At 42.9% G+C, this 14862-nt stretch overlaps 1 protein-coding gene across 4 annotated transcripts in view; it reads right to left on the bottom strand.

Annotated features, from left to right (window-relative positions):
* The window catches only part of LOC147025326 (carnitine O-palmitoyltransferase 2, mitochondrial-like), a 138191-nt gene that overhangs the window by 47211 nt on the left and 76118 nt on the right, over window positions 1-14862 (bottom strand). For 2 of the 4 annotated variants that reach the window (XM_085886198.1, XM_085886201.1), the window contains exon 11: window positions 5347-5402. In XM_085886198.1, the coding sequence (XP_085742324.1) occupies window positions 5347-5402 (56 nt within the window). Of the gene's footprint in view, window positions 1-5346; window positions 5403-5761; window positions 6366-14862 lie in introns of those variants that run through there. The other 2 variants (XM_085886199.1, XM_085886202.1) reach the window with 2 other exon arrangements.

The following is a 14862-nucleotide window of genomic DNA, read 5'->3' as shown; positions in this document are numbered from 1 at the left end:
GGATTCTTAATTGAGAAGGTCGGAGGAAGTGATAGATGGTTTGTGTATGTGAGTTGGAAAAAATGGCAGCATGTTTGCTGTTTTGGTGAGAGAGAAGTGGACAGATGGAGAAATGTCAGAGATTTAAAATGTCGATGGAAATAGCAAATGAGATGGATGTTTTGAGTATACGTACAATTGGGATTTCTGTATATTTTAGCATGTTGTTTTGGGAAATAATAAGGAAAGGGATTAAAATATTGGTATGACATATAATGCAAGTTAAATGCTTCCATAAGAATCTTTGTTAGTCTTGTAGAACTACATGTGCTCATGACGTTTATTGATTGGTGTTTAATTGATGCTTTGTTTGTTTCGGAGTGTTGAAAGCAGTCTTTGAAGCAATGTACGATTTCATCTAAATGAAGTTTGGAAAGAACTTCCACACAAAGATTGGACGATGGGAGAACCCAGATTTGGGTGATTGAGCATTCAACACGTGATCATGCCCCTTCCTGAGGAGATAAGATGGAGTAATGTGGGAAAAGAAAGAAAAACCCACTGAGGAGAAGGTTGAGCAAAGTCTTAACGTCGGCATTGTGTGGTGCCTGCGTGGAGGAATGTTCTCACCCACACTCTCGATTGCCGCTCTGCAAATACATCGTGAACTTGCTGTGGTCACTTCAATGTACGACAGGCCTGGAATTCCACACTGCGCTCCTTCAAACCAGTGACCGGCCCAAACTTGTACTTGCCCACATCTACCTTCTCCTCAGCTCAAGGAGTGCTTCGATTGTGTTTCCCGTTGGGTGCTGCACTATCCACACCCTGACCTGTTTATCTTCTGACTTCGGGTAGCATGTTTTCAATGTGTGACACATGCTGATGAACAGGCCATAAATTAAATGGAAACTCACTCATTTTCTGATATGAGCACTCACTGCCATTGTTGATTGAACTTGAATAATGGAAATCTTTTCTCCTTCAGGAATGGGACATGGTAATCATGTGTAAGAAAAATTATTCAAATTTTCCTGAAAAAAAAAACGGGGGAGTATGGGGGAAAATTTTATATTAATGTATTTTAAATTGCAACAAATTTAGTTTCAGAAATGTAACTTTTATGCTGCAAGTTGAATTGGCTGTCATTTCTGGCCGAAAGCCTTTTGCCCTAAATGATAAGAAATGTGTTGTTCTGGAGCAGAGTAAATGAACCTTTGCTTAGAAATGTACGAAGTGGCTTTTCGTCTAAAGGACACGTCTACAGTCTGGGTGAATATCCCCTCACCTCTCTCTCATGGAAGTATAAAATGCTTTGAAATGTAAAATTGTTTTCAGTGCAAGCACGTGAGGAAGTATGGTATCTCAGTGGCTTGTACTCCTTGGAACTGACCAAGTACCAAGTTAGAATAAAACTCTCTGATGTAATATAGAAGTGAATTGAATTGGGTTGGTCCAACTGTTAACTAAATTAAGAATAAATGAAATAGAACCAAATAATATTGCAATCAATGGGGATTCTTAAGTTCATTGTACGAGGGTGAGAAATGTATGGTGTATTATTAGAAAATAAATTGTTTCACAAGGAAGGACTTGTGTGGACATCAGTTTTATCAGTGTCGATAGGGTTTTTGTAGGATTTTAAAATCAAAGCGGACAAACGTTAAACTCTGTCTCAAGTCAAATAGGATTCCACAATCGGCCAGTTAGAATCCTTCAGGAGGACAACGATCACAACAAGGTGGGTTTTAAAAAATCCACGTCACTCCCAAAGTACCGACCTCAGCTGCTGTTTTCTCTCTATCCGCTTCAGACAGACGCTTCAGACAGACGTTGAATGCTATCCAACTTCGGGAAGGCTTTCAACAGGTGGGTTTTTTCCTTGTCCAAAGGTAGATGATGTGCTGTCGCATCCACTCCAAGCATGAATGAAAAGAATATTATGACGGATGGTCGGGTCCATCACTTCATGTGCTTCTCGAATGCTATACACCTCAGCACCTTTCTTCTGTGAGCTGGTCTTGTTTTCTTTTCTCATGAATATATCGGCCATGTTCGTTTTCCAATGGTGTATCAGCAAAATGAAGACATCTGTGTCTTCTGCGACAACCACTACAAATTGGTTATTCCGTGAAAAGTCCAGAGCTGCAGATACGATCAAGTTATCTGCATCGCCATTGCTGCATTTAGTTGTATGCCCTTTTGCCTGCAGGAAACTCGCAAGGAGTTCTATGAATTGTCTTATTCTTTGTGTTTGAGAAAAATGTCTCTTGGTCCTTGTGGCATTTGGACGTATCACTGACCCTGATTTCAGCTGACCATTTGCCTGATCGCCTCAAATGTTCATGATCTTTTGTGGACGGCCATTCATATCCATTGAACACAACACAACACAATCCATACTTATTAGAAACATAGGATCGTACTGTTCAGCAACCTCTAGATAGGTAGTATTCTTCTTCCATCGAATGTGGTGTAGCAGCCAACCACCATCTATCACAATCTGCAGGTCTCCAAGTGGATCAGCAGCTTTGAGATTGATATTTGTCACGTCTTTCTTGATGACCCTGGCTAATTCTGCTTTGTCAGACTTTCTCATGTAATAATCCTTGAAGAGTGATGCAGGTATTGCCGACAGTTCATACATGAAGTATAACTTGATGTCCTCAGACTCTCGCTGTGCAAGTGCTGTGCAGTGCATGAACAATACAGATGGCTCAATTTGGATATTCTTCTTGGAAATTTTAATGCCGGGTTGGAGGTCATTTAATGTCCGAACATGGTCGGATCTCTTTATATGTGCATTGTTCACAGCTACGCCATCTGGTGACTGATGAATCTTCTCGCCCACGATTTCTGTCTCATCGCAGTTAATACCATCCTCCTCGATTTTTAATTAACGTCTCTGTCAGAACTAAATTATTTTGTCATAGTAGGATAAAACATGTTATGTTTAATATATAAGCCAATTTGCAGTACTCCCGTATCCCAGAAAAAAAAAAGAAATCGGTATTTTCCTTTTTCTAACACTTATTCTCATTGTGCGAAAAAAGCCGAAATATCAACAAAATTTCAAAATGCTGTCAAACATTTTCCCAAAAGTGATTCGCTCAGGACTTTTTTTTCGGTGGTATTGGAGATATTGGTGAGTAGAAATCAGAAGAGTTTGATGACATAGTAATTTCTTCCCCAGATAACACCAAAAGGGATCCATTCCATCGGTCTACCTCTGGTTCGCACCGTCAGGATAAGCACTCGAGTCCCATCTGCAGTGCCAAATGTGAAGACTCCTTTTTTCGGCCCGATATGAAGAGATTCGGAGAGGATTCACGAATATACGGTTTATTGAAGGACCACACGCATGCGGAGGTGATGTGGCAGCTCAACCAACAGTGGAGAGCCACCAAACCACACTGAAGTTTCACATTCAAAAACACTCCTATATACAATCTATCTCAAGTTACAATCTGTCTCTGGTTTCAATCTTTCTTTGGTTGGTTCGACAGGAGCCCCGAGCGTGCACTGAAAATTGTGCCAAGGCTCTTTCTCTTCCTCTCCCAAGGGAAGGTGAAATGGTCAAGCCACTTCGTTTTTGGCTCAGCAACTTCCATTAGGCAATTCTCCTCCACAATCTAGGCTTTTAATCACTGTGAAAGCAAAGCCCCCTCTTTAGTCCACAGGAAAGGAATGTGTGTGTGTTGACCAAGACAGAGTGTTATCTTTCCAGGGCATATATGTTGGGCTGATTGGGGAGGCAGTGCACCTGAAAACTATAGAGACTTTAAAATGCATTGCAAAGTATATAAGGAACTTGGTTCAAATCCCTACATCTAACGACTAAAATAGGATTGACTATGGATCAAATGTGGCCATTAATAACACTCCTCACAACTATGACGTCATATCAATTTTTATGACGTCATTCCTATTTTTTGTCATTTTTGTTTCACAACCAAGAGTTTTCATCGGATCTTCGTGAAACTTGCCATGTATATGCAGAAAGCCCATGCACAGGCAGTAACCCTCTCCGACTGGAAATTCTGCCTAGAAAAAAAGTTGACGTCATAATATCGCCGCTAATGGAAATTGCCTATACCATTATCTCCAAAACTAAGCAAGCTGTTTGAATTATCAGCACAGATAATTTATCGCAAACCTGAAACATCACAATGACGTCATATTCGTTTTTATGACGTCATCATGAAGAGGACGAGGATCTTAGCTCATTTGAGCTTGTTTGTTTCACAGCCTACAGTTTTCATCGAAACTTCCTGAAACTTGGCGTATGTATGTAAAAATACCCTGCGCAGACAGTAACAATCACCGATTTTGAAAATTCCTCCTAGAAAAAAAGTTATGACGTCAAAATATCTACGCCAATGGAAATCGCCTAAAAAATTATCTCCGAAACAAGGCAAGCTTTTTGAATTCTGTTTGCGGGAATCGAACAGGGCATTAGCAGAGAAGAATTACCACACATATGACACATCACTATGTCGTCATATCAATTTTTATGACGTCATTCCTATTTATTGACATTTTTAGATCCTCGTGGAGGATCTCTAAGTCTTACTCACATTGTTGTTCTTCATCTTCTTCTTGTGGACTTTTTTGTTTCACAGCCTACAGTTTTCATCGAAAGTTCCTGAAACTTGGCATATATATATATATATATATATATATATATATATATATATATATATATATATATATATATATATATATATATATATATATGTAAAAATACCCTACGCAGACAGTAACCATCTCCGATTTTGAAAATTTCTCCGAGAAAAAAATTTATGGCGTCAAAATATCTCCAGGAATGGCAATCGCCTAAAAAAAAATTATCTCCAAAACTAGGCAAGCTTTTTGAATTTTGTTTGCGGGAATCGAACAGGGCATTAGCAGAGATGAATGGGTGCACATAAGATGCATCACTATGACGTCATATCAATTTTTATGATGTCATTCCTATTTTTGTTTCACAACCCAGAATTTTCATCGGATCTTCGTGAAACTTGCCACGTATATGCAGAAAGCCCACGCGCAGGCAGTAACCATCTCCAATTTTCATCTCCAATTCATCTCCAATCTCCAATCATAATATCGCCGTTAATGGAAATCACCTATACCATTATCTCCAAAACTAGGCAAGCTGTTTGAATTTTGTTCGCGGAAATCAAGCCGCGCATTAGCACAGATAATTTATCACAAACCTGATACATCACAATGACGTCATATTCGTTTTTATTACGTCATCATTAAGAGGACGAGGATCTTAGCTCATTTGTCCTTGTTTTTTGATAACAGGCTCTCCACAGACAGCAAGTGTGCCAGAAACATGTCCATGGATCGATTTCTTACCCAAGGGAGCACCAATGTTGCGACGAAGGCTTGGAAAACTTTCCGGTTGAATGACACTGTGGGGAGTAGTGGGAAGTTCACTGCTTTACAGACTGATGAAACCAGAAGTCGCATTTTCACATCTAAAAATTGTGACCGAACAGTATAATTTTGTGAAATGCTATTTCAATCATTTGTAACATTTAATTGAAGCCACATAGGCATCTGAATACATATTGTGAAGCATCGTCACACTTTGTCGATGATGATGTTTATGAGGCGCTACAACTTGGTCACTGCATTTGTAAAATTAGGTATTTTTCGATTGACAAGCTGCTATAAGCATTTAATAACAAGGAACAACAAAGAATGTAGATGCAGGAGGATGACATTTGGCTCATCATACCAATGCAACACCAAAAACAGACCAAATATATCCATCAAAACGATGTAAATTTATTGGAGCGATGAGGGGAGTTGTGGAGACGAAGATAAAGAGTTTGCACACATGACATGTGGCGAATACAAGACAGCCATATTAAACCATTCATAAGACAATGGAAAGATAATCACAGAGATGGGATCTAAATGTGGGATCCCTGCATCCTGATAAATGTCATCACACAGGTTCATGAGTGTTTCTACTGAAGGAAAAGAAACAAATGGTGTTTACAAGTCAATCGTTTCAGTCAACTAATAAACTTGTTTCTTATTTGTACTAGTGAGTACATCCCCTATTTCCTTCAGGCTCAATTCTAGAGTTTTACTGAAAGCCTGAAGGTCTCTGCTAGTTGATAGTGTGCAAAGGTAAAACGACATACTTGTGTCCCAAATGCGATATACAGAAACTAGTCCTTCAGGATCCCATGGCAAAAAAAGCGACCCTTGAATATTTGGTACTTGTGTGGAGATGATGTCTTCGCGGTTTATTAGTTGGTAGGCTGGATCCAGGAAAATTTCTGGAAGATCGGATAAATGTTGTTGGCTGTGACTTGAGGCAAGGCAGTGGAGAACATGCAGGTGTCCCTCATAGCCCTGTCCTGGGGGTGGAGGGGTGGAAGGTGAGTGAGTGTTGGTTTGGTTTGTGTGGTGATTGATGCGGGGGGTGGAGGGGGATGGATGGTGGATTAGGAAGGGTGGGGTGTTGGGTGGTGGATTGGGAAGTGTGGGGTGTTGGATGGTGGTTTGGGAGGGGTGGATGGATGGGTGGATTGGTGGATTGTGGGATGGTGGATGAAGGGGTGGGTGAGTGTTTGATGGATTGAGAGAGAGGGTGTTTGTGGGTGGTAGGTTAGGAGTGGGTGAATGATGGGTTGGGGGGTAGGGGGGTGCAAGGGATGGTGAGTTAAAAGAGAGAGGTGCGAGATAGTGGGTCGGCAAGTGGATGGGATGGGGGATTGGGAGGTAGGGCTGGATGGTGGATTGTGAGGGGTCGGGTGGATGGTCGGTTGGGAGGGTGGATGGGATAGTGGGTTGGGAGGCAGAGGGTGAGAGTATAGTGGATTGGGAGTGAGTGAATGGTTGATTGTGGGTTGGGAGGGTGGGTAGTTTATGGAGGAACGGGAGAGGGGGAAGATGGTGGATTGTGAGGGGTTGCGAGAGTGGATGGGATAGTGGGCTGGGATGCAGAGGGTGAGAGTATTGTGGATTTGGCTTCGGTGAGTCGGTGGTGGGCAGGGATCAGAAAACGACAACAACATTTGTAATCTTCTGTTATCAAAAGGTGTGTGTGTGTGTGTGTGTGTGTGTGTGTGTGTGTGTGTGTGTGTGTGTGTGTGTGTGTGTGTGTGTGTGTGTGTGTGTGTGTGTGTGTGTGTGTGAGATGCTTTATTCTAAAATATAAAGAGTTCCTTCTTTTGCAGAATCATAAAAATGGCAGCATTGGAAAACTAATCACTGATTTATCTGGAACAAAAATTTCAAAGTTGTTAAACGTCTTGTGTCGTTTTCATGATAAAAATTCATTTTATCAGGACTTTGAGCTTTCTGTACTGGTTCCAAGCATACTACGTTTTGTTATTCTCCAACAGCAACCGCTTCAAATAAAGCACAAGCTATGACAAACTTATGGAAGAGAGCCACGTTTAGCCCTATTTCCCTGTCTGCTCCTCTCTCCTTTTGTTGATTACACACCCCTCCAATTTACAATCGTCTTTCAAACTGATCATTCAAAGTCATAGTTACAAACTTACAATTCAAACTTATCTTTCCATCCCTGGCAAACCTCTTCGGCTTGGTTCAGCTGGTGTAGAATGGAGGTTGTTTAATGACGTCAGCAAATTGTGTGTTGCCACCATGTTTGAGTTCCAAAAAAAACCAAAAGGTGGTCCTTTCATAATCGGTTGAGTTATTGTGGTTTGTATGCTTTCATGCTCAAACAATCGAAGTAAAAGCTTGCATCAAAGCTTGGGTATATCATTATGTTCAAGATTGCACATGAAGTGAATTGCAGGGTTAAGCAATTGGTTTATGTCTGTCCGTCCATCCTATCAGTGTAAGATCATGAGTTTATGATTGAGGAACAACTTCCTTAAATTTGATGGTATATTTTGACCACAAATCAGAACTTTCATTTGATCATGTGCTTGTGAAAGCCAACATCTCTGTGGCTACTCTCAGAGAGCTGCTTCAACTCAGCGAATCTGGCATTTCACTCAGGCAGATTGGCGAGGACTCTGAAAGAGCTGCCTCAATTCAGCAAGTCTGGCATTTCGCTCAGGCAGATTGGCAAGCAAGCAGCAATCTCTTTTCAGGACTGGTCCCCCACATCTACTGCCTCTGATGTTAACTCAGCCTGGGAATTTTCCACATAAACCTGCTCTCCCTCATGCACAGATTCGTCCCATCTCATCTTCAATTCGCTTACCCTTCCCCCCACCCATGGTACACTGAATCCTGTGGCGTGTCAGTTGATCTAAAACATTTTGCCTTCTCTTCCTGGGAGGCACATCCAACCGAAGGTATTCTCAGTGCATTCTAAAAACACCGCAACACTCAATGTGTCCTCTCTTAGGAGAACGAGAAAACAATATCTGTCCAACCTCAAAAATAACTTTCAAAATTATCCCTCCTCTGAAACCTGGTGGCACCTTGTTATGTCTGTCTCTGGTGTATGCTCCACTTTCATTCCTTTCCTTTCTTCAAATCAGCCTTATCGCGAGGGTTGCATTCCCGGAAAACCTTGTGATAAGCAAAACTGTGGTAAACTAAACATGTTTTCCCATAGAAACCGATGTATTAAATTTTATTAAATTTCTGGTGTATGTTCCCCCTCCATTCACTCCCTCACCTTAAATGGCCACACAGCTGACATGGCGCCTTCGGGTTGAATGCCTAAACTCTGTGTTTGCTTCTAAATCTTGTATCCCAAACCCATCGCTTTCTGTAGCCACCTTATCCAGTCGCACCCAGCTGTTCCTGGACTCTGTGTACTTTTCGCCTGACAAGGTGGAGAGATTGCTGTCAAACCTTGACTCAGATTCTGTAAGGGCTCCAGATGGCATCAGACCACGTGACTGATAAACCTGTTCTGCTGCTCTTGTTCACCCTCTCTCCATTCTTTTCACCCTCTCATTTACTCAAGGTCATCTTAACACTCTTCTGGGTAATCAGCAAACATGACCGCTCTGCTTGGAAATCAGCAAACATTACTACTCTACATAACCAAGGTGTAAAAACAGATCCCTGCAACTACAGACCAATCAGCAATCTCCCGATCATCAGCAAGGTTATGGAATCCATCATTGCTTCAGACAAGAAATCCTTCTCTTCTCCAATGGGTTGATTTCCAATCATCAATTTAGATTCAGACCAGGTCACTCCACGCTGGAAGTGCTGCTGTGGCTCTCCCAACAATGGATGGATGTACTCAATGCCAGACATGAAATCAGAACCATATCGCGAGACATAGTATGTGCTTTTGACACGGTCTGGCACCCTGCAATGCTCACCAAACTCTATTCCTATGGGATCCAAGAACATCTCCACTCATGGCTCACTGACTTCCTCTCCTGTCACAGCCAACGTCTGGTCCTTTATGGAGTTCTCTCATCCCCTCTTTCTGTCCAGGCTGAAGTTCCTCAAGGCAGTGTTCTGTGTCCTGTTCTTTTCTGGTTTTCATCAATGATCTCTCTGACTTTGGAAAATCTTATTTATCTCTTTGCTGATGACTCGTCCCTCTGTCATACTATCTGTCTTCCCTCAGACTGGCAAGCAGCAGCTTCTTCACTCTCTGCAGATCTGGGTAAAACCACAAACTGGTCCAACACGTGGAACCTGTCTTTAAATCCCAACAAATCACACACGCTCACGATGGCTCTCCAAAAGGACCATATGGAAAACCACCCCATCTACTTTCTCAACAATCATCTTGAAGAAGTCCTTTCACTCAAGCGGCTGGGTCTCACTATCTGCCATGATCTTTCCTTGCAAAGCCACATTTTCAAGTTGGCCTCCAAAGTGAGTCGCTAACTGGGCATCTTCCATCATGCAAAGTTCTTCCTTTGCACACTGAGCTCCTGACCAGAAAAAAGTTTTCGGCCAGAGCCTGGTGGAGCACTGTGATCTCATCTGGACATGTAAATGTTTGTGAAAATTGTGTAAATTCCTTCAAAATCTTCTTCTCCAGACCCACCAGTCAGAATGCAACCACATTTGGATGACAACATTAGGACAGGGTCCTGATGTTAAATTGCAGAGGCCGTGCCGATCACTTGACCTGAAATGTGTCAAAATGGTGGTTGCCTTCTACCCTGCAAATCATAGTCAAAGGAAAGTCTTCGCCTGCAATTTAAATCTGATATATAATTTGAAGTTTTTGTTTGTTTGTTTGTTTGTTTGACTGCACACGCTAAACTCCTGAATGGTGAAAGATAGGAGGAAACCTCTGAAACAAAAAATGTCAGGACGGGCCCCAGTAAGGTTATAGGATAGGTGGTGAGGCCCCTCGCCCGGGCGGGGGTGTTTCCTCCTCACCAACCCCTTAGGGATACTGTGCTCGTGTCAGACATGCTCGTGTACAGAAGATTAAATTCATTCAAAAAGAACCCAGGCAACGCCAGGTGCATTCACCTGGTATTTGGAAAATGTGTGGTCTCTAGCACCGAGTGTGGGTAAGCATTGTATTTATTTCTTATTTCCCTGTATGTAAGTTTGCATACTCCCATTCCCCTATTTGTGTCTGTTGAATCACATGATTTGTTCCAAACTGCTTGTGTCATCCACTTTTTCCAACATATTCATCATAAATAAACCTTTTTAAAGGTAAGAAACATGTTCAAGCCATCTAACTCCATTGGGTGTTCAATTACATCTCATTATGGTGACCTTAGGGAACGGTAAAGTTGTAAAATAACTGAATGTATTCGTAAGTTAGAAACCTTTTATCCGTTTTCTGGGGCAAAGGATCCCGGCACTGAGGTATACTGTTTTAACGGAGCATCTGATGAGACAATATGATTACCCTTTCCATTAGGCCAAAAAAAAAAAAATGTTGCATTGGCGTAACCCGCCCGACCCTAAAAATTCCGCCGACCCTACGTTTTTTTTTTGTTTTTTTGCTATCGAAAAATTTTGCCGACCCTATTTTATTGCTATTTTTGTTGTTTTGCTATCGTTTTCAAGTATCTTGTTGATTGCGATCGCGATCGCAAAAACCCGGAAGTGTTTCGGACAGAACCCGCCGACAAAAAGGGTGGTACTCGAGCCGGGGGAGATTTTGGGAGGGATTTATTAGGAAGAAAAAAAAAAAATAAAATAAAAAAAAGATCCCAACCGACCTACCCTATTTTTCAGTGACCCGTTACGCCAATGCAACATTTTTTTTTTTTTGGCCTTATGGTCGTGCTTAGTCCAATTTCCTATACAAAACCAAAGCTTGTCTTGAAATGTCGAATTTGTGTGACTGGTAAAGTCTGGCCAACTCATGTTAAGCTGGACTAGGTGGGTTTTTGGTTGTTATTTCCTCCATTTTTGACTGAACACACTTTGTTTTCACTCCTTTTTCCCCAGGTGTTGTTACTTCTCATCACTCAGCTTAATCCTTTTCCTCTCCCGACTCCACAAAATATGCAAAAAAAGCAAAAGAAAACTCATCTTCACTCCCAAACAAAAACAACAACAACAAAAAACGAACTCTGCTATGCACATAACAGTTACTCGTTCACTCCTTATTCTTTCTCCTTTTTGATATCCCCAAACAGAATCTTTACTGAATAAAATGTTTCTTCCTTTAAAAGCTCTAAAGAACATTTTTTTTAACTTTCAGAAAAATGTATTTTAAAATGCATTACTCTCAAGGACTCCATCAGGAACAACCCATTCATTCATCATCAAATTATCTTCCTCTTCTTTTTCACACTACTTATTTCCGAAAAACTTTTCACTCCAAAATGTTTAGTTCATCCAGCCTCCTCTCACACGAACAGCCCCATTTTCCTCTTTGCCTTCAATAGAAAACTATTTCTACCCCATAAGACTATTGGTGTATTTCCAGTTTGGGAATCCGAAGAAGTCTATATTGCCAATGTTGTGTGCACACAAGATTCAATTCTCCTTCATGTAAATCCATGGTGTCAAACCCCTCCACATCAGTACCCCACCATCTACTTCCCTCTAATCCCACCCCCTCTCTGCTTCACCCAAGTGCCACCCTCCTTCAGCTTCCCTATCATCCCACCCCCTCTTGACTTAATCCTCATCTTACCCCTCTTGGCTCCCCACCCTAGAACCTTTGCTGCAAGTTTTCTCCCCTACCCCCCTCCCCTTCTCAGTTACTCCTCCACCCCTCCCCATCTCGATTTTCCCTTTGCCGCACAATCATCAGCTTCATCACAACCCTGAACCTCCCCCAGCTTCAACCCAGTCTCGCAACCTCCAGACTTCGCCCGGGCCCTGCACCATATCAATTCCCCCCATCCAGCTCCCTCTCCTTGCTCCTTTCCCCATTCTTGCACCCGACCAACAGCTCCTACTCCCCTGTCCAAGCCTGTCTGGTCCTCAAGCATTCGAGGCTTCCACTCCAACCTGACAGATCTCTCAATCCAAATCTCTCTCTTCTTCTTCCTCTTCCTCTTTCGGCTTGCTCCCGTTAGGGGTCGCCACAGCGGATCAACCGTCTCCATTTCGCTCTATCCTCCACGTCTTCCATTGACACTCCAACCACCCGCATGTCCGACCTCACCGCATCCATGAACCTCTTCTTTGGCCTTCCTCTTCTCCTCCTGCCTGGCGGCTCCATCTTCAACATCCTTCTCCCGATATACTCCGTTTCCCTCCTGTGCACATGTCCAAACCATCTCAATCTCGCCTCTCTCACTTTGTCTCCAAACCATCCGACCTGCCCTGTCCCTCGAATATACTCATTCCTTATCCTGTCCATCCTCGTCACTCCCAACGAGAATCGCAGCATCTTTAACTCTGCCACCTCCAGCTCCACTTCCTGTCTTTTTGTTATTGACACCGCCTCCAAACCATACCACATAGCTGGTCTCACTACCGTCTTATATACTTTCCCCTTCACTCTTGCAGCAACCCTTCTGTCACAAAACACTCCTCCAACTCTTCTCCACCCACTCCATCCTGCCTGCACTCTCTTTTTCACTTCTCTCCCACACTCTCCATTACGTTGGACAGCTGATCCCAAGTATTTAAACCAATCCACCTTCCCACCTCAACTCCTTGCAACCGCACCATACCACCACCCTCCCTCTCATCTACACACATGTACTCCGTCTTACTCCTACTGACTATCATTCCCCTTATCTCCAGTGCATACCTCCAACTCTCAAGGCTCGCCTCAGCCTGCTCCCTACTCTACCTACAGATCATGATGTCATCCACGAACATCATAGTCCATGGAGACTCCAGTCTGATCTCGTCCGTCAACCTGTCCATCACCATTGCAAACAGGAAAGGGCTCAGAGTCGATCCTTGGTGCAATCCCACTTTAACCTTAAACCGGTCCGTCATTCCTACCGCACACCGCACCGCTGTCACACTGACCTCATACATATCCTGCACGATCCTCACAAACTTCTCCACCACTCCCAACTTCCTCATACAATACCACAACTCCTCTCTTGGCACCCGATCATAAGCTTTCTCTAAATCCACAAACACACAATGTAACTCTTTCTGCCTTCCCTATACTACTCCATCAACATTCTCAAAGCAAACATTGCATCAGTGGTGCTCTTTCCTGGCATAAACCCATATTGCTGCTCACAGATCGTCACCTCTCCTCTCAACCTAGCTTCCACTACTCTTTCCCACAACTTCATGGTGTGGCTTAACAACTTTATCCCTCTATAATTTCCACAGCTCTGCACATCACCCTTATTCTTGAAAATCGGAACCAGTACACTTAATCACCACTCCTCCGGCATCCTCTCACTTTCCAAGACTTTATTAAACAATCTGGTTAACAACCCCACTGCCATCTCTCCTAAGCACTTCCATGCCCCCACTGGTATACCATCTGGGCCAACCGCCTTTCCACTTTTCATCTTCTTCATAGCAGTCCTCACTTCATCCTTACTGATCCACCCCACTTCCAGATTCACTATCTCCACCTCTTCCAACCTTCTCTCTCTCATTTTCTTCATTCATCAGCTCATCAAAGTACTCCATCCACCTTCTCAACACACTTTCCTCGCTCGTCAGCAGATTCCCATTTGCATCCTTTATCACCCGAACCTGCAGCACATCCTTCCCAACTCGGTCCCTCTGTCTTGCCAATCGGTATAAATCCTTTTCCCCTTCTTTTGTATCCAACTTCTCATACAGCTCGTCATATGCCTTTTCCTTGGCCGTTGCCAACTCTCTTTTTGCCTTTCGCCGCCACTCCTTGTACTCCTACCTATACTACTTTCTTCATCTCTCTGACTATCCCACTTCTTTTTCGCCAACCCCTTCTTCCTTATACTTTCCTGTACTTCCTCATTCCACCACCAAGTCTCCTTATCTTCCTTCCTCTGTCCAGATGTTACACCAAGTACCTTCCTAGCTATCTCCCTCACAACTTCTGCTGTTGTTGCCCAATCATCCCACCCATCTTTACCACCATCCAACGCCTGTCTCACCTCCTCCCTTAATTTCACGCAACAGTCTTCCTCCTTCAGCTTCCACCATCTGGTCCTTTGTTCAGCCCTCACTCTCTTCCTCAACCTCACCTCTAAAGTCATCCAACAGACCACCAATCGATGCTGTCGATCTACACTCTCCCCTGCCACAACCTTACAGTCACTAATCTCTTTCAGGTTGCATCTCCAACTTAAGATGTAATCCACCTGTGTGCACTTTCCTCCACTCTTGTATGTCACCCTGTGTTCCTCCTTCTTCTTGAAATACATATTTACCACTGCCATTTCCATTCTTTTTGCAAACTCTACCACCATTTGCCCTTCCACATTTCTCTTGTTGAGACCGTACCAAATCCTCACTCTCAATCCAAATCACTGCTGATAAATTTTCTGTTTCACAGCATACTTCCTCTCACAGGACCTCCCTGACTCTCCTCCCATTTGATGGATCTAAGCC

This window comes from Eptatretus burgeri, chromosome 6, assembly GCF_056783735.1.
Source record: "Eptatretus burgeri isolate ZD-2024b chromosome 6, Ebu_testis_v1, whole genome shotgun sequence".
NCBI lineage: Eukaryota > Metazoa > Chordata > Myxini > Myxiniformes > Myxinidae > Eptatretus > Eptatretus burgeri.
This window is presented reverse-complemented; position numbering and strand designations above follow the sequence as displayed.